The 25332-nt window shown below is 45.8% G+C and overlaps 1 protein-coding gene across 1 annotated transcript in view; it reads right to left on the bottom strand.

Annotated features, from left to right (window-relative positions):
- The window catches only part of LOC144711289 (piezo-type mechanosensitive ion channel component), a 56123-nt gene that overhangs the window by 25370 nt on the left and 5421 nt on the right, over positions 1 to 25332 (bottom strand). The window contains exons 3-8 of the mRNA XM_078585238.1: positions 13064 to 13223; positions 11819 to 11967; positions 5259 to 5415; positions 1729 to 1915; positions 1185 to 1300; positions 674 to 758 (exon numbers count right to left, since the gene is read on the bottom strand). Coding sequence (XP_078441364.1) covers positions 674 to 758; positions 1185 to 1300; positions 1729 to 1915; positions 5259 to 5415; positions 11819 to 11967; positions 13064 to 13223 — 854 coding nt within the window. The remainder of the gene's footprint in view (positions 1 to 673; positions 759 to 1184; positions 1301 to 1728; positions 1916 to 5258; positions 5416 to 11818; positions 11968 to 13063; positions 13224 to 25332) is intronic.

Raw genomic sequence — 25332 nt, 5'->3', positions numbered from 1 at the left:
CTGATGGGCCTCTATTCACCATGATCCTATGTCACCATCCACTGTGAACATCGCCTTGAATGTCACCACGATCTGTGACTGACACTAGCTGCCTCAGCTGTTCACTGTCCTATTAGTCTTCCACTGAAGCTGCTGCATCCGCCACCACAAATGCCACTGATGCTATGCCAATCGCTGCTTCCTCTGATCAGCTGCCATTAAATCCACCAATCCTCAACAGCGAACGCTGCAGAACCTCGGTCACATCATTGCCATGAACTACCGCCACGAGCGGCATCGTGACGGCAATTGCTACCACTAAACCATGAATGCCATCAATCTTCTACTTTCCAAAGGTCACTCACATCAACAAATGTTGCATGTCCATCCAATGGCCAACAATCACTCCCCCTCTCCCCTCTGCTACCTCAAACGTTGTAAATGCTGCTGATCTTCCCCCATCCAAAGGTCTTCCATGAACACTGTTCACAGTCCAACGGCCAATATTCACATCACCTCTGCCATCCAACAAACTGTCACAATGAATGCTACCGCAAAGTTCCTCCCCGAACGACCCCACGAAGCGCCACTGATGCTCCACCGTTTGCCTTTTGCCGTTCATTGTTCATCAAGGATTGTATCATATATCAAAATTTGTAAAAAGGAAAGCATAAAACGATTCCAAAGCACTTACTGGAAAGCCGTAAGTGAAAAAGTTAATATTGAAGAACCTAAATATTGTCCTCATCAGCAAAACATTTGTACAGACCATCCCCGACCTGAAGCATCAAGAAAAATGAAAACAAAATTGATGCCAAATGGGAAAATTAATATTCTCTAATTAGAATAAAGAAAATTTGAAAAAAATGAATTTAAAATATAAATGAATGAAACATCCAAAATTCAGTAACATGATTAAGATAGTATAAGGACTCTATAACATTAATTGTATTGTACAGGATAATTTTGCACAAGAGTCAATGGATACAAGTTTTAAATTTTCAACATATATAATTTAGTACAACACACAAAAACAAAAACTTTCAACATCCGATGAAATATTAAGTTTTGTGGTATCTAAAACCAATAATCAATCACGATGCTCTGGTAAAATGTTTGAAAATATATACCCCAAACAATGACCATAAGAATTTCAATCTGAAAGTTCGACTAAGATAATGCAGTTGCATTTAAAGCTTGGCTACCTGAACTCGCTGAGAGGCAATGTATGATTTGAAGGCAATAGGGGTTCTGTTGCACTGCCACCTTGTCCTGATATAATATCTTCTGTTTCTTCTAGATCAGTTCTCACAGAAGAAAGCTACATCAGAAATACAAATATTTTGGTAAACAAGAGAAAGCGATCAGCTGATAAATTTCCAGATCGAATGGAATCATTAAACGTTCTAAGAGTTTTGCACTTTGATTATCTAGTTCAGTTAAAGATCTTCAAACCAAAAAAGAGAAAGCAAAAGCAACATAAAGAGGCACTAAATCATGAGCCTATTTGGTATTTTTTTCTCCTAATTTAGCGTCCAAGGTCCCAAGGTCAATCTAAAAGCATCACTATTTTCCTTTCATTATGAAGACACAATCCCCTCATTCAAATTCTCTATCACACGCATACCTTTTTAAGCTTCAAATATTTTGTGCAGTCTACTTTGTAAGTTGCTACCCACCCATTCTCCGTCAAAATGCCTCGTACTTCAATAAAATTGAATCAAGGAAAGGGATCTAGTAGATACATACCAAGAAAAAGAACATCACAAGAAAAACAGCAGAAGAATTCTCCATCATCTCTGTTGTCTTCAATATTTTCATCAAACCAATGAAATGAACAATCACGTTGATCATCTCTGGAAAATCAATGGGCAGCTGGTAACCATATAAGATGAGAATGTTGAAGGAAGCATACATGAGCAAAGGTCGCCAACACCTTTACACCACAGAGGGAGTGTTATAACCTTCCAGAAGAGTTGCATATGAACAAAGGTTTTTCATACTTCAAATAATAAGTTATCAAAAAATATATTATGAATAAAGCAGTAGTTTACCGATAAATACTGGTAAATTCAAAACCTAAAACCTAGATCACATGAAAGATTTTCCAGCATGGAAGGAGTGCATCGTTGGCAGATAATGAAACCATAATAAATTAATCAGTTTAGTAAAACATTACTTAAAATCGTTTTCAGATCACGTTTTAACATAGTAAGAATAGTCACTAACTACGGCCTAGCATGGATATTCTGTCAGAATCTGATCTTGAGTATCCTCACACTCTCCATGTACTTCCATCATGTTCACTACATTTTTTCAAAAAAACGAAAGGAAGATCACTCAAACTCAGTGGCCCTCCCGATGTGTTAATAGATATAATCATTAAATACACATACAGCCTAAAGGGTTGCCCCCTGTCCTGTGCCCAATCCTTAAAACCATACAGGGGGACTTGCCCCTCACCATCCATTTTGCCTCCTGTCCGTTGAAGATGATGTTGTTCTTATGCAATATTTGAAGAACAGTTAAGGTAGCCACATAATACGTGCAATGGTGCAGTAGGAGAACATAGCGCAATATATCCTGATAAACCAGTTACAGTAAGACCTGCAGAAACATGGATGGGTTTGGGTAAAGGTTCTCCCTAAAATGGTTTCTACACAGCCTCTTTTCTTAATAGCATCAGGTTGACCACCGCTCCGGGTGGTCTTCCTTATCTTCTTCCAAAAAAAAAAAGGTTCTCCCCAAAATTGGGTAGCCAATGTTTACAGGGTCAAACAACATGACTCTCCATAAATTTCAAACTGCCATTCATCCGAGAAATAGAATTTGATGCTTCAGAAAGGGACCAAAATGTGGTCATGTCCTTAAATTCAAGATATACCACAAATGAACAGCTCCATTGAATAGAGATTTGAATTGTCCTCAGAGAAGGAAGAATCTAGAACAACGCTTGAATCCACAGGTCTTGATTACAAAGGAGTTGTGGTCGAGTCCACACGCACTCTTTAACAAGGACAACACTCAAGGGGAGAAGCACACATTGGGTCCTCATAAAAAAGGAAAACCACAAATTGTGCCCTTCAAGGTTAAATGGGAACTCATGTAGTCCACAAAAGGCAGAGGATCACCCAAAGTGATAGTACCCTTGGAAAGACAACTTAAAACATCGAAAGAAGTAAAGGTAATAAGAGAAAATAGAAGATCCCAAATCTGAGACCCCTGATAAGAGATATTCTGCGCATTTTAGAACCTGTAGAATCTGTGAGAAGATATTATGTACCTGTAAAAAGATTCTGACTGGACGAAACAGACAATTTCCAGCTGAAAAAAGGTGTAGTATAGATACTCAGTAGATTCTAGAAGGTTTAAAATCTATTACAGGACTTTCTGTGTCTTGTGAGCTTCTGCAGTAGATTCTAGAAGGTTTAGTACCGATATTCAGTTGATCTTCTGCAGATCTTGTGAGCTTCAAGAAGACTCTTTTAATGAGCCTCACGAGACAGGCTCTTAGGTTACATATTTGCGTCATGAGACAGATGACTGGTATTCATTGTTGTGTGCTAGCCCTGCTGAAAATCATCAAGTGGCCGATAAAGAGAAAGCATCGTTAGCTATCACGCACATTTTTTCTTGGTTCACTTTTGACCATTGATTGCTAGCAATTCAGGAGGGACCAGGCAGCTCAGGCCCAGCAGCTTTGGTGGCTTGAACCAGTTTTCTTGGGTTTGACATGGACCTGTCAGCTCAGGCGGCTGACTCCAGAGAACTTGGTCTCGACTTGCAGACCACGTGGATTCTACAGGGGGCTTGGATGGCTTGGATTTGGGTTGAGCAAGGTGAAATGTGTCAGGCAGCTAGGGTGGCTCAAAAGCATCCCGATGCAGATGATGTGACTTGTCCACGCGTACGACTAAGTTGTCACAGATCCAACCGACATGTCAAATAGGTCATAGTTGATGATGCCCAAAGGAAGATGATGACACAACCCAGGGAAGCACCGGAGCAGCACGGTGATGACATACCAGCCTTCAGCAGCAGCCATGACTTCATGCAGCAGAGTCAGCAATTGTACAGATGGCAACACAGCACTTGAGGAACTACATAGACATTGATGTGTAGGGATATGCAGCAGAGGCTGTAGCCAGAGACTGAAAAATGGTAACAACATCAAAGTGTGCAGCAGTAGCAGTCACAACCAGGATATTAACTTCTTGACTCTCACACGATGAATATGTATCATTATGATATGATACTGGGCCGCTGTTACTCTAAACGCCCGGCCCATTACTGCATCAAGACCCTTCTATCAGCCCAACTAGGCCCAAACCAATGGGCCTCCTCCCTAATATATATATGGGGAAGGAGAGCCATCGGGCAGACAGAAATTCAACTGTGAGTCCTCTCCTCTCCTTCTTGCTTTCTCTAACCCTTCCTATTACCTCTCGCACTAATTCTTCTTTCCCCTCCTTACCCTCGCCGAGTGCTGTCCTCCAGCGAGATATTCCCACGGGATAGCGAGGTAGCTGTTTCAAGGAAGAACATTGACAACTCTACCACTTGATCTCTCTCTCTACTCTTCCCTCGCAGAGTTATCCAGAACTTACGCTGAATCGTGATTGCAATTTCAATGTCAAGAATTGTTACAAGGATATAGAAATTTGAAATTTGATTGATCAGTTTTCACAGATGTGTTTCAAGACGTATCACATTATTTGATATGATCGACATTTTTTTTTTTTTGAAAAATCGACATATATTTTTTATTTCTCCTCTTTTTTCTTCATTTCCACTTTTTGCTTCTTCAGTTGCATAAATACCAGGGACTACAAATAATTTCAATTTCCTCTTTCTTTCCTTTCCTTCCTCCTCTCTCTGGTAGCTCTCTTGACTTTCCATTTTCTGTCGCTTAGATTATCCACTCTATTAACAAAATAAAAAAGAGAGTATATAAGACAATTATATATGTGTGTGTACTTTGCCAGGTAGAGAAAATACCCAAATGAACTGAATATACTGCCTGCTTGTACAATTTCTAAAATATTAAGCATGTGAATCAAATTAAAAACATGAAAATAGAATGACAAGGACAAGAAATCGTGAGGTTTCAACAATCAAAAGCTGTATGCTTAAAACCATTATTTTTGTATTTGTCATGTCCTTACCAAAATAATTAGTTCAGTTGAGGATCCATAAGAAAATAAGATAAAGACTGACGCCTCTGAATACCATATGATGAGTAAAGAGACAGGCATAATGAATAATTCACAAATGCTTACCAAAACAAACCTAGAAAATTGCTCGACAAAGACCAATGAACAAGACCAACACAGCTGCAAACAAAAAAAGGGAAGGACAACCACGAGGGGTGACTGATTCCCACAGCGAGCTGAAGAGGAGGCAACAATATGCAGCAGGAAACCTTAAGACGGGGGCCTTCAACATGGATAAGAAAGAGCATTAAATAAAAATCCATAATAAGAAGAAATAAAATAGCAAATAAAGTTTTAAAAAAAGCAAAGAAAATTGATAATGGGCCATTTACATGTTTATAATGATTTCGTCAATCAGAAATTGGGAGCACTAATTTTTATTGAACTATATGTGGTTATCATAAGGTTAAAAAACCAATTGGAACAAAGCTATGGATGAAGAAATGGAAGCATCTGGAGAAAAATCACACCAGGAAGATAGTACTGTTTCGACATGGTAAGAAAGTGATAGGATGCAAATGGGTATATACCCTAAAATATATATTGCAACGAGAAAAATGGATATATGTAATGCAAGGTCAGTGGCAAAAGCTTATGCTCAATCCCATGGTATAGAACATTTTGAGACATTTGCTCCTGTGGCAAAGTAAGATACAGTACGCATACTGATTGCTGTGACAGTTAAACTTGGCCAGGATGTACACTAATTTGATGGCAAAAATTCTTTTTAGCATGGTGAGTTAGAGGAAGAGAACTACCTGACAATATCAAGCCCATCCATGTACGTAAGAGGAAAGTGGGCCAATTAAGATGGGGCCCTAAAAGAAAGAGATAAGGAGGAGAGAATGGCGGGAAGAAAATATAATTGAAAATGGGTGCAGACACATGGAGAAGTCTCTCGAAGCATCCTCCTAATCATTATCATCTCTCTATTATGATCTTTCTTTCTTTCTACTCCGACCGCTATCATTCTTCCTTCCCTTTTTCTCACTTCTTTCTCATTTCCCTTGGCTAGGATCATAGCGTTTTCTTTAAGAGCTTGAAACTGATTGGCAGAAGTCGAGTTTTGGAGCCCCATTGATGTTACTTGGGTCAATATTCAGTATCATGACAGACTGCTTTCCCCCCATATGAATCGTAAGCTCAACCTTATCTGAAATCAAGTAGAGAAAATTCACTGAATCCTGATGGATTTGGTGTTTTTCTTCAGAGATGGTTGAGGCCAAAGTTATGGACACGTTGGATGAATTTTGGCCGGAAACTATAGCTTGGAGCGACTAAACTGATTGAATATTTTCCTTCTACCGAAATGCCACGGACTCATTCAAATTGGCGACTTTTGGTCTGTATCATCGGTTAATTCCATCTATCCGTTAGCACTGTTAATATTTGTCCTAGTAGTGGACACCTTCACCCCCTGTAGAATCAATATATGCGCACATCGCTTGTTGAGGGGCTCTCAGACAGCGAGCTACCCAGATGACACCCTTTTCTTCATCGAAGACTCGTTGGAGGAAGTTCAAAACCTTTCCACATCAATAGACCTATTCACATATTTTTCGGCCTTGCAGACCAACTGATCCAAATGATCTTTTGTGGGGTTTGGACTATCTCAAAAGGAAGAGGAGTAATGCTCCAGGGCTTTGTTGATGCCCATGGGGACATTATCCAAGCTCTATCTTGGAGGATGTGAGCAGAGACTGGGCACCAGTGATCAAGAAGGTGGAAGTAGAGACTAGAACAATGGCAGTTCTGTGTCCCGTTTATAGCAGGCCAGCTTGTACTGCTGTGAGCCGTGTTCACTGCAATTCCAATATTTTACTCAGTTTTTAAGCTGCCCCAGTGGATCGAATTGTGCCTGGAAGCCTCAATGAGGCAATTATTTTGGAAAGGTCCAGCGGTGGGGAACAGTTGGGGATCAACCCTGGTCCCATAGGAGGTGGTTTCCCGACCAGTGGAGTAAGGGCACTTGGAGTGTTACACCTGCAAGCTAAGAACACAGCATTGTTGACAAAGTGCACAGTTAGGATTATAGGGTTGGAGGAAGACATGGTTGTGAAGGTATTGAGAGATCCTTATGGTACAAAGATGCATAAGTATCATTCGGCCCCAATCAGAGGGGCATCCACTTTGTGGCAGGACATATGACAAATAATTCCACAAAGACAGAGGCCCTTTGAAGCTAGACTTAAAGACAGCTCTTTATTCCAAAATTGGACAGATGACTGGTCAGCTCAAGGTACGTTGCACGAGAAGACTCCATGCTGATTCTCTCTGACATGGAACCCTCAAACCAATAGGAGAATTTTGGGACAACACACAGAATCTGATTTTGGAGGACACCTTTTTGGACTAAAAGGGTGGGAAAATTGTTGAACATGCAATAGTCTATATTACACTTTGGGGCCTCAGAACAGGACATGGGACTACTGGTCGTGGAGAGGCCTGTCTTTATTGGGTCAGGAAGTAGACAAGAAGATCACAGAGGGTACAACCAAGGATGGGTCAATCATTCTTACTAACAGACTTCTATGGCAACAGAATATTACATTATGTGAGGATTTTTGGATTGATGCGCCTAAGGAGACAAGATATGATTCGAGTCTTCAAAAAGCATATGCTCCCAGACACATCACCAGTGTTTCCCACGTGTACACTGGGCAATCTTAATATTTATCAGAACCTGGCTTTGATACCACTTTTGGGTTCGATGCTTTGGTTCGTCCATGGAAATCACGTTTCTATGGATGCGGAAGCATGGTCATTCGATTCTCAATTGACCTTTAAAATTTATTGTAAGTACCTTTCGGGGAACTCGTTCCACCCTTAACTTTGCCGTTCTGAGATTGTTGTGAAGCCGTTCACGCGTCTGATCTCTAGAAGTATCCACACGATCACTCGGCGCTTGGATCTCCACTTATTTTTCAACTCTTCTTGAAAATCTAGAAGATCTCCTCACCATTAAGACACCTTTCCTTGGATGAGTGGAGAAGAGAGTGGAGAAGGGGAGAGGCTCTCAAATTAGGCTTGCATAGGTGCTTCAAATGAGACCCCTTACCCTCTGTATATTTCACTTAAGGTTTTTTTCTCAAAAACCCTACTGAGTAAAATATATCCACCAATGCCCTTACGACATTGTGCATGTGACCCTCTAGGCCCATGTATCGTTCTGGTTAATAATTTTAATGGTCCAATAACATTTATTGACCAACTTTATTAATTAACTATATCAACATATAGATTAATTAAATAAGGATCTATTAACTCAAACGATAGGTTAAGTTTCCAGCCCATGGGGTGTCAAGCTACACCTCGTGCTCTAGAAGATACCAAGTAGTCTCGAACTCTCTCGTGGAACCTTTACCATCATCGGTTACCATATATGTATAATCCATCATTCGTGCAAGACTCTCGAACGACTTAGGGTATGGTTTATCTCCAAACCCTAATCCATCATTTGATTAGTACTGATGCGTAATGGGGATTATTGGAGAACACCTTCTCTAATATCCTCACTACCCTGGCCTGGGATTTTTATGCATCGTCTTCGTTGAATCAATCTCCTCTTATACCGAAGGCAGATGGTACCATCTTGACCACTCAATTATCTCCATAAGCTTCTTACTACATCCGATCTATAACTTATTTGAATCCCATAGTCAAAATGTAGTCGTCCACGTTGGGCATTTGCTGGGTTGTATATCGAGGCTACAACCATTTCAAAGTTGTCACTCGTGCACTTCAATTTGACTGCTGTGGCAAACTGCCCCGTCCACTTAGCCACTTTGGAGAACATAACCTCGTCGATGCTACCACCACTCCACCGGACCGTCTGACTGCATTGACCGCCTAAAAACCCTCCAAGAAACCTCGACCCACTGTGTTACATTCCTTAGGCTCACAGTATTCCATCATCGTTTCCTGTAAGCAAGCCATTGAGGCCCCCCATTCTCTCAAACAGCCTCCCACCACCTGTCGCCTGCCTTTGTCCCAAAAGCCTCTGACATTCCATGAGATGCACTTCATGGTAAACATTCTTCGCCCCTTTCGTTGCCCGGTGTCAATTTCAGTCCTACCGTTGACGCCATCACTCTAGAACGGGGATTCTTATGAGCATCTTCTTCCATGTCGTTTCAACGTTTGTCGACCTCTGTGGTCTTCCTGCTGGACAGTCCCATGGTCTCCTTTTCTTTCCCCCAAGACTCGGCTTCCCCCTTCATCCCACGCTCTGTCTTGGTGTTGTTTCTCGTCAGACTCTCCGCCATTATTAGCAATCCTCGCTTTTACCGGGCACGCTGTCTGGTATGGGGGCAGAGCGTTACAAAGGCACATAAAGCCAATATGGAGACTCGAAGAAAAGACCACTAGACCCCTGATGGAGTGTCTCAAATGTTCCCGAGAGCACCACAAAAAACATTTATACACCCACTGAGAAAGACACAAAGATATCCACCAATGTGGTGAAGAAGATACTATCAGATAAGAATTGATGAAGTGAAGTGAAAAAATTTGAGTGACAGATTTCTGATATGGTACAACATTGGTGATGCGGCATGGAGCCTAGGATGCAGAAATCAATGGCATGGTAGTCAATGATGTGGTAGCCATAGTGATATGGCAGCCATGGAGGTACACTGCACCATTATGAGGAACATATTTGGGCTGCTGGAGGGATGCCACTCGGCCTCAAGAGGAGCATGCCTCTGCTGCGGGAGGGACATGGTTGGGTTGCTGGAAGAACGTAGCTAGGCTTCAGGAGTGACATGGCTGGGTTATGGGACAAGCATAGTTGGGTTGCCGTGAGGACGCAGCTGGGTGGCAGGGAATTTCTTCTCTGCATCAAAAACCCTAGGGGCCTAATGCAAACTACGCACAAATCAGGAACTCAACTAAGATTCATGTATCTCTCGAATTATCACTTCTTGAGATGTAGGCCCAAACTCCCCCAAGATAGATATAATCGTCCACCGATGAAATGCTGATCACCAACTGGCAACAGTCTCCTAGAGCGAGGGGGCTGAATGTTGCCTCTTGCCTCGAGAATGTCTGCCTCTTTGCTAAAGATCCAAATCCAACTGTTTCGTCTCCTCCCACCAATCTGCGTCCCCTTTCCTCTTATATCTAACTTCCAAGAAGGCGGTATCATGCATTTCCTGCTCCGCTGCCTTTATATAGCTCCCCCCATGGGCCCTTATTCCCCTCCTATTTAGGTGTCACCACCATATGAGTCCACCCCATCCTCATGTCGACTCGTAAGTCACAGGATCTAAATAAATCCCAAGAAGGCCCCACAGTGTTGTATTGTGACACTAAGTCAGCTATTGATATTGCTCACAACCAAATTTAACATGACAGAACCAAGCACGTAGAGATAGACCAGCATTTTATTCGGGAGAAGATTGATGCCGGAGTGATTCAAATGAAATATATCCAGTCAGCTCATCAAGTGGCGGATTTACTTATGAAAAGAGTTGCCAGAGGTGTATTTCGACGACTATACTCCAAGCTGGGCGTGCAGAATATCTACCAACCAGCTTGAGGGGGATGTCAGCTGGACAGACCTATTTACATTGTTATTTCCTTTTTCTGCTTACTTTCTATTTTTGTAATTTTTGTTTTTAGACTAATAGGCCTCACTATCTGCACAATATGTGTATCTTTTAACCTGGTATTTAAACCACACTTGAATAGTGAACAAGTGAGATTTTCTGTTGTTCAAGAAGAAGCCTATTCTCGTCTAGGGTTTCCATCAGTCTACCGGAAACACCTATGTCCATGGATGTCAGTTCTGACTGGCGTGTGGGGAGGTGTGGAGGAGCCCAAGATACCTGGTGATGCTAGGATCCTGACACCAGCGTGCAAAGTGGTGCATGGGCACTATCTTGACAGCGCCCCAAGAGGTGTGGCGGCATGCAAGAAGGTGCAGCAACAGGGACATTGGCAGCAACAGCAGCAGCAGAAAAGAAGACAGCACGCATGCCAGATGTACATGTGGATGGCGGGGCTTGTGAGGGTTCCAGACACACATTTGGACGACCACACATGCAAAGAAGGCAGTACACTAAGGTTTAGATTGGCTGTGCAGGTGGCAGCTGCATGGATGCATGGAACATAGCTTGGACCTGATACCATGTAGAAGTCCACTTGTGATGGATATGAAGAGGAAGTAAGAGATGAGAGGAGAGAGTGAATTCAGCCGAAAATAGACAGGGAGGCAATAGGAACTCCATCACAGTGAGGCAACATTTGACAACATGAAACAACTCAATACCTAAGAGGGCTCCCTATCCTCATATTGAAGAGGACACTCTTAGCCAAAATTACATATAGGGCCCTACCTCCAAAAATTCTATATGATGAAGCCAAATGATGTAAGTGCAAGCTCAGATAAGCCCCATATAGACCCCTTTAAGATCTCCCTTGAAGCTTTCTTTAAAATAAAGTACCACTTTTTGACTAAAAATACATTTTTATACAAACAATTTAAATCGAATTTAAAAACATGAGTAGATGATATCGGAATCAACTTAGGGAAAGAAAGCAACAGATATTCTAATTATCAAGAGCTAGAAAATCAAAGAACTGAGAAGTTGGTTTAACATATCTCAAATATATTCTGCACATACCTAGCACATCAACTGAAGATGAGATGGTCCGCCAGAAGGAACCTTGAGTTTGAATGAAAATTCCATATATTTCCCCAATGCAGACTAACGTAACTGCAGACTGCATAATTATGAAGTATACCAATGAACTGGAACCCCATGGTTGTTCACTGAAATAATTTGCAAATATTTATTGTCAAATCAATCATCGTTGGATTGACTATATTAGAAAGTTAAAATTTTCCAAGTACAAAGTTGAAGTAGAAAGGAAAATATAGGAGATGGCAGCAGAAGACAATGGCTCAAAAACTATAAAATAAAATTTTAAATGCATCAGAAAGAAGAAGCCCAAAAGTTTTCCCAAATTTATCTGGGTTTTTTTCATGAACATGATTAATGGAATTTCCATGAACAGATCATTAAGGGATATCAGTAATTAATTTTCTATTAATTTATTTCTTGTTCCATATGATGTTGACATGCGCAGAGGATCCTCAGTTCTTCCCTTCTGTGTCTGCAGCTGAGCTTTGCGTAAGCATCCCCGACAGAGAAGGATGTGCTTATCTACCCCTATCTGTCATGTGTACCTCCCAGTGGACATAAGTTGATTAGGGTCTGCTGCATGGGGTCAGCACACGACCATTTTCAACAGAGAAACCCAACAGATCAAGATAACTGGAGACAGATGAACACATGATGGGAGTCATGGTCAGCATCAAGAAGATAGGAAAGACGGCCACGAAGACAATATCATAGTAAAAATATTCAATGGGTAATGGGGGAGGAAAGGGAATTTGAGAAGAGCTGTCATGGGGTGCAGACCTGTTTGATCAGAGGAATGATCGGGAAATTCAAGGAGTTTGGAAGCAGAATCATAGCAAGAGGGAGTTGGCTTGCCTTGAAGGATAGGCAAATCCAAGGATTCAAGAGACTGGAAAGTGATGGTCTGAGATGATCAAGAGTGGTTTTAGAAGCTCAATTAAGGAGGGAAGATTTGATAGTGATCGAGAATCTCCAAAAAGTATCTCTGAGGAAGATGAAAACTGGATATCTCCAACAAGTATCTCAGAGTGTTATGGTTCAAGGTAGAAATTTCTTCTCATTATTTGAATTCAGAAGGGTATGCAAACGATCTATCAAAGTTTAAGTGAGCACATTTATGATATTTATAGAAGGGATATTCATTTACGGCACAGATCAAAAACTAAAACAGGTCCAGAACAGGAACATATATCTACATGATAACGAATAAAACCAAAAAGTTACCTCGTAAACCCAATCAGCTTTGCCCACCATAGAGCCATTTCACTCCAGCCTACACCCTTCATGAGCCAAATAATATGAAATACTGAATGTCCCAGTATGGCAATGAGAGAGAAGACCACAATGCACCATAACACCATAGAATGTCGAGGGAGATGGGAAACTGCCACAAATCAATCGATTGTGTATGAATTGTAGTGACATGAATTTTAGTAATTAAATGACAAAAAGAGAATGCATTAGAGAGAATCAGTAATAAAAGAGGATAAAAAATAATATAATTTTAATGAACGTGTCATAAAGATTTAACATAATTTTATTCATTATGTAGGCATTGCAGTAAATAGAATGCCCAACTTCTACAGTCTGCTGGCAGCAAGGGACTGATCATGCTCCAAGAGCGGCATTGCAATAGTTGTTGGAGTAATCATGTAGGGATTCAGAATGGGTGGAGAGATTAACAGAGAGAGGAGAGGGGACGGATGAGGAAAAGTGCATATCTGTCATGGTTATGGTTGAAGAACAGAGATCCACAATAAAACTAAGAGAAATTCGTCTTCAAGAGTGTTAGCTGCAGATACCAATTTTATAGTTTCCTTGTAGTTGTCTTCCTCATCGCTAATGGCTCATTATTATAAGCCCATTAGTATTAGTATCTGTTAGTGAGATTGTGCTATTAGCCCATTACCCTCTTATTCTCTCTCCTAGGGTATATATACCCTTCACTTGTAACCTATCTGCTATGAGATTACTCTTCCTCTCATCGCTTCCTCTCCCTTCCTAATCCCAACCTAGATTGGGATTCCACATGGTATCAGAGCACTGCTCTTGATCCATCTCTCCTCATCCCTGGCTCTCTGCTGTCACTGTCTGCTAGCCAGACTCACCAGCCAAGCCAGTGGACTCCTCTCAACCCGTCTCGCAGCCAGCCGCAGCCCGCTGCAGGCCACAAGCCGCAGCCCGCAGCCAGCCGCAGCCACAGCCCGCCGCAGGCCACCAGCCGCAGCCCGCCGCAGCCGCAGCCCGCAACCCGCAGCAAGCCGCAGGACAAGCTGGTGTATACCTACTGTGGCAAGCGCCGTCATACGGCGAAGCGGTGCAGGAAGAAGCAACTTGATCTTCAAGCTGCCAAGGATGCCAAAGCCCATGTCGCCGCCGCCCCAGCCTCATTCCCTCCTCCGCCCGGCAGCTCTGTGGTGACCATGGAGCAGTTGCAGACCGACCTTGCCCGCTTGACCGTGCAGCTGACCGCCTTGCAGACTCAGCCTATGGCCTCCTTCGAGACGTTTGGTGCGTTACCTGCCCCTTCTTCAGATCAGTGGTACTGTGGACATACGGCTCTCACAGCCCCTCTCGTGTCGGACACTACTTGGGTGCTTGACACGGGGGCCACGGAACATATGACCCCGTTCAATCACCGCTTTGTATCCTACGAGCGGCATGTTGGGACTCGGGCTGTCCTCACCGCCCGAGGTGGACGTCTTCGAGTGGCTGGCATCGGGACTATCCACGTGGATGGTCTCGGCCTCATTCGCAACGTCCTCCACATTCCGTCTCTCCGTGCCTTGCTTATGTCTCCGCAGCGCCTTGTCGATGCGGTTCAGTGTTCCTTCCACATCCAACCTGACGGGATCTTGTCTAACAAGGTGCGGAAGACTACACCGATTAGGCGAGACCGGGGGTTGCTGCTGTTCGATGATGGGAGCCGATCGTGCTTTATGGTGCAGCGAAGTCTTCCACCAACTGCTGATTCTCGCCGAGACTGCCTCCAGCTTGCTCACCAGCGCCTCGGGCACCCACCGTTTTTACTTTACAGCCTCTGTTTCCGTCTTTATGTATGGGCTTGGACCTTAAGACCGTTGTTTGTGAGGCGTGCCAGTTAGCCAAACATCGACGCTCGTCTTTTCCTCCATCTGCTTCCCATACAACGGTGCCGATGTATCGTATTCACAGTGATGTCTGGGGTCCGGCCCCACAGCCCAGTCTGAAGGGGCACCGCTGGTTTCTGATTTTCGTTGACGAGGCCACCCGCTACACGTGGACTTACTTGCTTCCAGCCAAGTTTTGTGTCATGGTTCAGACCCAGTTTGGCCGTCACATTCAGCGTTCCGCTCTGACAATGCCCGCGACTATGTCAACCAGGAGTTGGCGTCCTACTTTGCCGAGCGGGGTGTTCTGCATGAGACATCGTGCGTTGCCACCCCAGAGCAAAATGGCATGGCAGAACGTCGCATTGGCTATGTGACGTCTACTGCCCGCACATTGCTGCTGAATTACTATGTCCCCTGGACGTATTGGGGAGAAGCCGTTTTGACAGCCACTCATCTCATCAACCGCCTGCCCTCCCAGCCTATTCAGTTCTGCAGTCCGATTGATCGGATGTCCACTGCATTTCCTGTCGTCACGTTACGTACCAACCTCCTTCCCCCTGTCTTCGGGTGCACCGCGTACGTCCATGACACGGCTCCCACCTTGACGAAGCTTGATGCCCGGGCTCTCAAGTGCATCTTCGTCGGCTACTCCTCTCTCCAAAAAGGGTACAAATGCTATCATTCGTCCACTCGACGGTTCTTTATTTCTGCGAATGTCACTTTTGCTGAATTTCAAACCTTCTTTGGCTCCTCGTCCGGCCTTTCGCCGGGTGAGGCCTCTTCGGCTCCCCCCTTGGACCCCTTCCCGATCGTTGAGCCCCCGGCTCCTCCGCCTACCATGGATGTCGCCCTTGATCCTCCTCTCACTCCTCATGACTCCTCTCCTGCGGTGGCCTCCGACCACGTCCTCCCCCGGTGTCTCCCCCTCAGTTTTCCTCCACCCACGGTGAGCTCCCCCCTCCTGATTCCTCGCCTCCGCTATCCCCGCTCTCCGAGTCATCTGCCCCTGCTGCGACAGCCTCTCCCTCCACCGCTTCCGCTCCCTCCCACTCTGGCCATCCCTCTCCGTCGGCTTCCCCTGGGGCTGACGATGCCTCCCTTGGTCGGCCAATTGCTCTTCGCAAAGGGGTCCGCCAGTGCACTCGCACACCTCTTTACCCACTTTCTCACTACCTTTCCTACGACCGACTGAGTCCTCCCTACCGTCTGTTTTTGACCCACATTGCGTCGGTTCCCGTCCCACGCCGTCTTGCCAATGCTCTTGCCTGTCCTCATTGGACGGCGGCGATGGACGAAGAAATGCATGCCTTGATCAAAAACCACACGTGGGATGTGGTTCCTCTTCCGCCTGGTCAGAAGGCCGTGGGGTGCAAGTGGGTTCACACCCCAAAGCACCGTGCTGATGGGTCCCTTGAGCGTCGCAAGTCTCGCCTTGTCGCTCGGGGCTTCACGCAGTCCTACGGTGTCGATTACTTTGAGACCTTCTCTCCCGTGGCGAAGATGGAATCTGTTCGTCTACTCTTGGCTCTCGCTGCTCATCATGGGTGGTTGATTCGGCAATTTGATGTCAAGAACGCCTTTCTCCACGGCGATCTTGAGGAAGAGGTGTACATGAGCCACCCTCCCGGGTACCCTCTTGGTCCTCCAGGAACCGTCTGTCGATTGCGGAAGTCCCTGTACGTACTGAAGCAGTCTCCGCGGATGTGGTTTGGCCGCTTCTCCTCCGTCATGCGTGCTGAAGGTTACACCCAGAGCAACGGTGACGCTACCATCTTCTTTCGTCATAGTCCGACCGGGGTCGCTATCCTGGTGGTCTACGTCGACGACATCCTGATTACTGGTTCGGATACTGTTGAAGCCTCTCGTCTTGGACTTGCTCTTGCTCGGGAATTTGAGATTAAGGCACTCGGCCCCCTCCGTTATTTTTTGGGTCTTGAGGTTGCCTACTCGTCTTACGGCATCTTTGTCTCCCAGCAGAAGTACACCGTCGACCTGCTGACACTAACTGGTATGACCGATTGCTCCCCACTCCGAACGCCTATTGATCCCAACGTGAAGTTGGGTGAAGGAGGCGACTCTCCGCCGGTCAACCACTATCAGTATCAGCAGCTGGTGGGGAAGCTCCTGTATTTGACCCACACTCGCCCCGACATCAGCTTCGCCGTCAACCTCCTCAGCCAGTTCATGCATTCTCCGCATGAGATCCATCGCCAGGCAGCCAATCGGGTCCTTGCATACCTGAAAGGCTGGCCCGGAAAGGGCCTCCTCTTCCCACGGAGCTCAGACACGACTGTGAAGGTCTATACGGACGCTGACTTTGCCGGGTCCATCGTCAACTACCGTTCCACCACCGGGTACTGCGCCTTCGTGTTTGGTGGCCTTGTCAGCTGGAAGAGCAGTAAGCAGGACAAGGTGTCTCGCTCCAGTGCCGAGGCCGAATTCCGGGCCCTTGCCGATGGGGCTTCGGAAGGCCAGTGGATCTACGGGATCTTGCGCGAACTTCGCATCAAGTATTCCGGCCCGATTCACTTCTACTGCGACAACAAGTCAGCTATTGCCCTGGCCAAAAATCCTGGCCAGACCGGCCGGATCAAGCACATGGAGCGTGACCGCTACTTCTTCAAGGAGCGGATGGACGAGGGCATCTTCGACCTCCATTTTGTGTCTTCCTCCGACCAGGCCGCCGATGTCTTGACCAAGGGCCTGTCTAATCCCCTCCTGGTGCGTGCTGTATCCAAGCTCGGCATGGACGACATCCATACCTCGCTTGCGGGGGGCTGTTAGTGAGATTGTGCTATTAGCCCATTACCCTCTTATTCTCTCTCCTAGGGTATATATACCCTTCACTTGTAACCTATCTGTTATGAGATTACTCTTCCTCTCATCGCTTCCTCTTCCTTCCTAATCCCAACCTAGATTGGGATTCCACAGTATCCGTGTATATCCAGGAGTACGTGGGTGACTATTGAGCTAATGAAAAAAATATTTTATTCTGTCTCGGCTAGGGTTCTGTTGACCTATGACAGACATGGTCTTGGAGGTCCGGTGTGAAGCTCTCTTCATAATCAATGCCGTTGTATTGTGTGTACTGTATAGTTACCAGTCTGGCTATACACCTTTCTATAGATCCATCAGCTCTCCCAGTGACACCCAACCAGATGCTTTCCCTGGAGAAGTTAAACAACCTCCCAGGTTCCACTCTTAACCAGTTACTCCATCTCAACATCTTTATCTCAACAACCATAGCCTCTTTCTCCTCTCATCAGCTAGAGCTTCATGTACTGATTTAGGAATATTAGGAGAGCCTGGCGAGGGTGTCATTCCGGGCGAGGTCAAACCGCTCAAGCTGGCGGAGCCGCCCCAGGGAAGCGGGGAGGGGGGACGGTCGTCAGTGAGAGAGGGCGGCAGGTGGCAGGGAGGGTGGGGGTGGTGGCGGTAGGGGGCATGGGCGGTTGGGAAGGGGGCAGCGGCGGCGGGGGGGAAGCGGGCGGCAGGGGGGGGGAGGTGGGGGCCAGGAGGCCGGGGCAGCAGCGGGAAGGGGGTGCAGGAGGCCGGGGAAGGAGAGCGGGGCGGCGGCAGGGAGGGGTTGCGAGGGGGGGGGGGGGGGGGAGGGGGGGATGATAAGACTCCCCTGGTCGATCCCTAAGGATTTCCAGTAAACTCCCCTGAAGAACGGTAATCGCTCGCGAAGGGTGGTAGAATGCCTGGTAAACCCACGTTGAAGTCTTGCAAAGGGGACAACAACACAAGGAGGAAGTTTCGTGAAGGGAGAAAGGAGGATGGGAGGAGTACACTCAGGGAGTAAGGGAGGGTTGCGGCCGAATCGGCCTCGCCCCTTCTGGTGCAGAGAATCTCCCACCAGACCACGTCCAGGCGACTAAGAAGATAGCTCGATGCCCTCCTTGTTATTTCCATTTTCTTATTTGTAGCCTCCCCTCCCGCCATTTATTCAAAATGTCCCACGTACTTATGGCGATCCATACTTGTGATGCTTCATCTTCTTCAGGGAGCTTGTCAACGGGCGCCCCTTTGTCTTCTCTGGTATGTCCTTGGAAGATGCTTATCAGGGGACCTTCTAATAATTCGCACAGTCGCACAGAACTGCACCGCACAGGCCCTTGTGCAGTGTGCGGTGCGGTGTGCGAATATTCTGTGCAGAGTGATGTGCGAAAATTCGCACCACACTGCACAAACGCACGAAAAATTATCGCTCGCACATTTGGACCTTACCTATTGGCTGTCATCACAATTGACATCTTCAGAAGTACATCCTTAGTCATGCTTCCTAGAAGAAAGACATGGAGGTTCACATCATCTTGCTTCCATATTTTCTAAGGTGGGTCACCTGGATGAACCTTAGCGATCAGGTGATCCCCTAACTCCCCACCAAGGAGGGTCAAGCTCTTGAATGTAAATCTGTGGCAACATGGGGTAATGGAAACTAAATCCTTCCAATATCACATTCACATGATAAGAAATAGAACTCACTTGCGTGATATTCAATTCACATGATAATGTTTTGGTTTCTAGTAATTTTGTTTTGGTAAGAAAAAATCTGGACACAACTCATGCGCATAGCTTATCAGTATAATATTATCATGCCCTCTCTTACTTGCAACTCTCCTTTTAATCTTTTTTTTGCAACTCGCCTTTTAATCTTAAGGTCAAAGGGGATCAAAGTTTTGCGACTGAAGAACCTCTGAAAGAACCCATGTTCCCTATTGTGAGTCGTCTAAACGGAAAGAGTCTCACAGTTATTATGTCTACCTCAGTTTCATCCTCAAAGGTTAAAAGATTGAGCTTCTCTCAACATTCTTTCCAGGCCAAATTTTAAGCCCACGTGAGTTTTAGTTTACCTCTGTTATGTCTGGACCTCATATTTTTCGAAAGAACTCTGTCAATATGAGTCATTCAATTGCTGTCATTGCATTATTGCACATATTAGAATCTTCCACCCAACTTAGCGATAGGCACTGACTAGTTTGCTATGCAAGTGAAAGACTGATGAATATGAGTAACTAGTTATTCTTGATTTTAGTTTGTCATGGGGCATCACTTTTACCAATGCATGTAAATGTGCTTGAACTTGGACCAAGGCTACGCATTTCCCACAACCAGAGGGGATTTTTTTTCCATTTTCAGCTGAATTTCAGGTTTAATCTCTTCAGGAAAAATTTTCCGTGTACTCCAATTGCAAGTGAGTCGATAATGTCTTAATTATTTTCTGTACCCGACAATAATGAATCTTGTTTGATATATAGGAGCTTGAAGTAAATGGTACCAAAAGCTAATGCATTTGATCCGTTCCTTAGTTGCATAATGAAATTCATCAAATCACAGAATATAAATCAATCTTCAGTTTGCACAAACCACTAGAGGACATCCTCATCCAAGACAACTTGGATAAGTTCATTCAAGGCCTTCTCTGGGTTCGATGCTCCTAGTAGTGTCTTTAAGCTCTTCTCAATGAACTGCTAGGATTACCAACACACAAAACAGGCAGCCCTGCAATGTGTAGCCTCTAGATACTTCTCCCATTGATTATTGGTTATGGACCAAGTCAGGACCCTTCATCAGATAATTTATTATGACATGTGATTTTGATAAACATACCTAAGATGACCATTTTTGCCATTTGAGGATGTACTCCAAGATAAGATTTGGTGGTAACTGGATTTTTTTCCATTCCAGCTGATAAAAATTTCCGGTTTTGAAAGAGGACTAGATAGTGGAGGGCAGTGCAACGGAGACACGATGGCATTTGCAATGCGCTGGTGACAAGATGACTATGGCGGTGCAATGCCGCCAAAATTGCGATTACGAGGGTTTATACAGCACGGCATGAGAACAATACCACAGAGGCATGGACGAGGGGGCGTCACAGGGGCGATGGGTTGGAGAGGGCGATGCAAGGAGGATACCTGGGATTCATAAAGGAGAGGTCGTCACGTCAAGGGTGGGGACGCTAAGGCAAGGCCGAGGCTTGGGATATCTTTCGGCAATGAGCCAGAGGACAGAGTGTTGTGACGGTCTCTCTGATCACCGCAAGGCATTGAACGAAATCCCTGGGACGCGCGTCAAATCCCATCTACTAGTACAATCTGATGACGTCTGCAACGATAGCTGCAAGGGGCAGCCAAACACTCCCGTGATACCTAATCAAGGGAGATGGGATGATCTAGGCAGGTGAGAAGCTGAGAGAGAGGATTGGGGCTTTCGATGTTGGAGAGAGGAGGATGATATGCTCTGGCAGCGGGTCTATGCTCAGAGGACGGCCCAAGTCGGGCCCATCACGCACGGCCCGGCCCAAACCACATCAACTCCTACTTAAAGACCTCTCCCGCGACTGGGGGAGGCAGGCATTCACACAGTAAGGTTTACCACTCTCCTCCCCTTCCGCCCTCTCCGGGTTTCCTCACTCTATCTCTCTCTCGTGGTTCGTAGGTCGACGCGCCTCCCTTTGCTTGAACCGACGGCCGCACCTCCCCTACCCATTCCCGTTTGTCTACCCCCTACCTCGGGAACCTTCTCCTCTATCCTCTCTTATTCTGTTATCGACATTGAACCTTGAGTATTTCCATTGATCGTTGGTTTACATTTTCCATCGATACGTCCCGAGAGCGGGATCGTATCAGAGGATGAAAACTTATAGGTGGCAAGATGGATGGCATGCCAGGAGGAATCCCCGGCTGGAATCCGCCCCACGCACAGAGAAATGGCATGTCGCGGGTACAAGGAGATACAGCGACTCTGAAGAACTGACGGGCCTGAGTCGACTAGAGCAGCCAAAGGGAGAGGAACCGACAGGCCTGAGCAGATGGTAGGAGGACTACCTGGCAGACAGACGCAGAGGACAGTTGGGTGAAGGTGGGTCCGCAATGTAAGAGATCCCCCTTTCGACTGGCGCCACACATACCGGGAGAGGGGTTTTGAAATGCTTCCGATTTTTTAAGAGCGGACACCAAGGAAAGGAATTTGAGGCTGGGTGATATGCCACAGATGTGAGGGGACAGGCTAGCAATGCACAAGAGGATGCTGGTCAGAAGGCCGCCATACCGAAGAATGACACCATCAGACCGAGAATAAAGATGTCCGAATATCAGGAAGTACATTAGGGCTGCCTTATTGGGGAGGTCATTCGTGGAGTCCCGACAGCGGTTTGGATAAAATTTCCAGCCCTGAGTCGATCAGAAGTATGGCCCCAAGAAAATGGGCATTTTTTGTCCGAGGGGCCTCAATGGCAGCATATTTAGCCGTGATCGGCTGGGAGCAAGCGATTAAATGGAGAGCAAAGCCGAGGTGGCGTCGAGTTCTCCCAAGAGATGGTGTTCTGACCAGACTGAGAAACAATAGTACCATCGAAGCTCAGGGCATCCTTGTGGAATACAGTTTCAGACCAGCACTGGAGGCCTTGGTCAAATGTTTTGGAATACTCAGAAGGATTATTTCCTCAGGGCTGAAATCATGGGACCCGAACTTAGTGCTGATGGAGGTAGAGGGAATTTTGGCAGCCTCACCAACAACCCCCCCCCCAATTAATTTCTAGGAACCGTAAGGATCCTTCGGGCTCTGTCTGGAGACAACGCCTCAGTCTCAGAGACAACGCCTAAGAAAATGAAGCGATGCAAGAAGCGCCAACAAAGACAGCAGACTCAGAGGTTTCCCAACCTAGCGATGGAAAACAACTTGAGATCAACCAAGATATGGAGGGTAACAATAAGGGTGTGGCTGCTCAAGACATAGAAGACATGAACCATCCAAACATGGAATATCACGAGAAAGAGACTCACGCTGGAGCGGAGCCAATCTCAATAGAAACGTCAGAGGTGGTGGAATCAACCAACCCAGTGAAGGTGAAACACATGAGAAAAGCAAAAACAGAAAGGGAGGTAAAATTTGAAGGAGAAAATCGAGATTCAAGCCAGGACACAACGGAAAAACAAGGAGGCCAAGCATGGGGAAGGGCTGGGGTATAAGAGAAAGAAACTAGGCCGCCCCAGTGGAAATGGTACACCGAACCCCACCAGTTCAAACCGATAGATAGAAGATCAACTGGGTGAGCTGATTGAGAAAGTAGAGGACTCTGCTAGAAAGTTTCACGAAAGATCGCCCCGACGTTGGGGCTGTATCTAATACCAAGGCATGAATGGGGTAAAGATGGTCAGATATGGAGTGCATCACATGGAATGTTTGCAGACTTCGAAGAAAAAAAACGACAAGTAGTGGGTCGATACTTGCAAGAATGGGGAGCTATAGTGGTGTGTCTGCAGGAAACCATGTTAGAACATTATGAGCCAAGTGAATGGAATGAGGTGAGAAGACGCTTTATGGAGGGCTTTCTAGCGGTAAATGCAGTCGGCCGGTCTGGGAAAGTGGTGGTAGCTTGGGGTGAAGCAATATTCCTATAGATGACGACATGGATGGGCCAGTTTGCTACAGCAGTTAAGCTCACACGAGTGAGCGATGACTTTGAGATGGTTGTTGCCTCAGTATATGGTGCAGCAAATGCCACGAGGAGATCCAAACTTTGGAGGGAGTTGGCTCAAATGGTGGTCATTTTCGAGAGGAACCTTTTGCTGATCGGTGAAGATTTCAATATGACACTAGAAGCAAGACCAAATGACGCAGGAGGGAGAGACCCCAATGACGAAGACTTCTGGACATTCATCTCAAAGGCAGAGCTACAAGAAATGGGCCATCAGACTGAATATATACAGGGAGACACAAGACGGGGCACAACAGCCAATCAAGACTAGAACGATTGCTATGTTCTGTAGAGCTGTCACAGAAATTCCCACTAGCCAAAGGGAGATCACTTCCGCGTCCAATATCTGACCATACCCCGATCGTGTGGGCAAGCAACAAGATGGGTCGAAGTCCACTTATTTCAAAATGGACAAATCGTGGACACTACAGGAAGGATTCAAAGAAGAAGTTGAGCAGAGATGGTCATCTCACACTCAACTTCAATCAGTGACGGAGATGCACGCAGCCAAAATCCACAATTTGCGACAACGCTTGGTGGGATACCCGAAGGACATACATGCGGCCAGGCACCATACAATAAATGAGGCCCCATAGAGGATCAAACAACTGGATGATGTGGAAAGATGTCCAGAATTTAAACGAGGACCAAGCCGAGGAAAGACGGAAACTGAGTACGATTGCAGTGGAAGACAGGAAACTCGAGATGGACTAGAGACAAAGATTGATACTACTATGGTTGCAAGCAGGAGATATGAACACATGATTTTTCCACCTCGCAGCAAAAGGAAGGAGATGGACAAACCAGATCGGGAAACTGAAGGTAGGGGGACAAGAACATGCTGGAACATATATGGTGGGCCAACCAATCGTGGAGCACTTTCAAGCTTCTATAAGCAGGGGAAACAAAACAGGTGGAGATGGAGCGGCAGAGGGGCAAAAATACTTGACCCAGAACACAAGACAGAGCTGATAAGATCTTTTTCTGACGAAGAGGTCAAGGGAGCAATCAATGGTTTAAATGCCGAAGGCATGCCTGGACCAGATGGCCTGCCAGTCTTCTTCTCCAAAGAGCTAGCCGTGCCAGACGTGATGGCCACGATGCAAGAATTACGAAAACGGACCGCAAGTATGGAAAGGATCAATCGACGATACTCTTTCCTCATACCAGAACAACACGGCATCGACAGAATCAAGGACTTCAGGCCAATCTCACTATCCAACTCCATCTACATAATTATTGCAAAGGTCTTGGCAAACAGGCTGAGGGAAGTATTCTTGAAACTAGTAGGTCACTCTCAGTCGTCTTTTATTCTGCGACATCTATTGGTCAATAGCACAGTGCCAATGGGAGAGATTATAGCTTCATGGAAACGAAGAGTGACTAGGGGTTCATGTGGAAGGTTGACTTTGCCAAGGTATATGACACACTAGATTGGGACTTCCTATGGGCATTGATGAAGAGAAGATGTTTCCCAAGGGAGTGGATCATGTGGGAAAAGAGATGCATGACCTCACACTCCTTCAAGGTGATGATGAATGGAAGACCAGTAGGCCGGCGCATACAACCACAAAGGGGGGTGAGACAAGGATGCCCCCTCGCCCCATTGCCTATTGACCTGGCGATGGATGCCCTCACCACATGCACCAAACTAGCTTGTTTACATGGCCTTTTGAGGGCCTAGCAGACACCAGTCTTCCCTGAGGGTATTCCACTGTTGCTCTATGCAGAGACACCAACTTTTTTATAGAAGGCTCAGTGGAGGAAGCGAGAAATTTGTCCACCATACTAGACTTTTTTGCAGACTTCTCTTGTCTACAAATTAATCAGGCTAAGACCGCATTAGTATGTAACAGCATGACTCAAGAAGAGGAGCTGCAGTGTGCGGAGGCGCTGGTGATGCAGATCAAAACACT

This window comes from Wolffia australiana, chromosome 1, assembly GCF_029677425.1.
Source record: "Wolffia australiana isolate 7733 chromosome 1, ASM2967742v1".
NCBI lineage: Eukaryota > Viridiplantae > Streptophyta > Magnoliopsida > Alismatales > Araceae > Wolffia > Wolffia australiana.
This window is presented reverse-complemented; position numbering and strand designations above follow the sequence as displayed.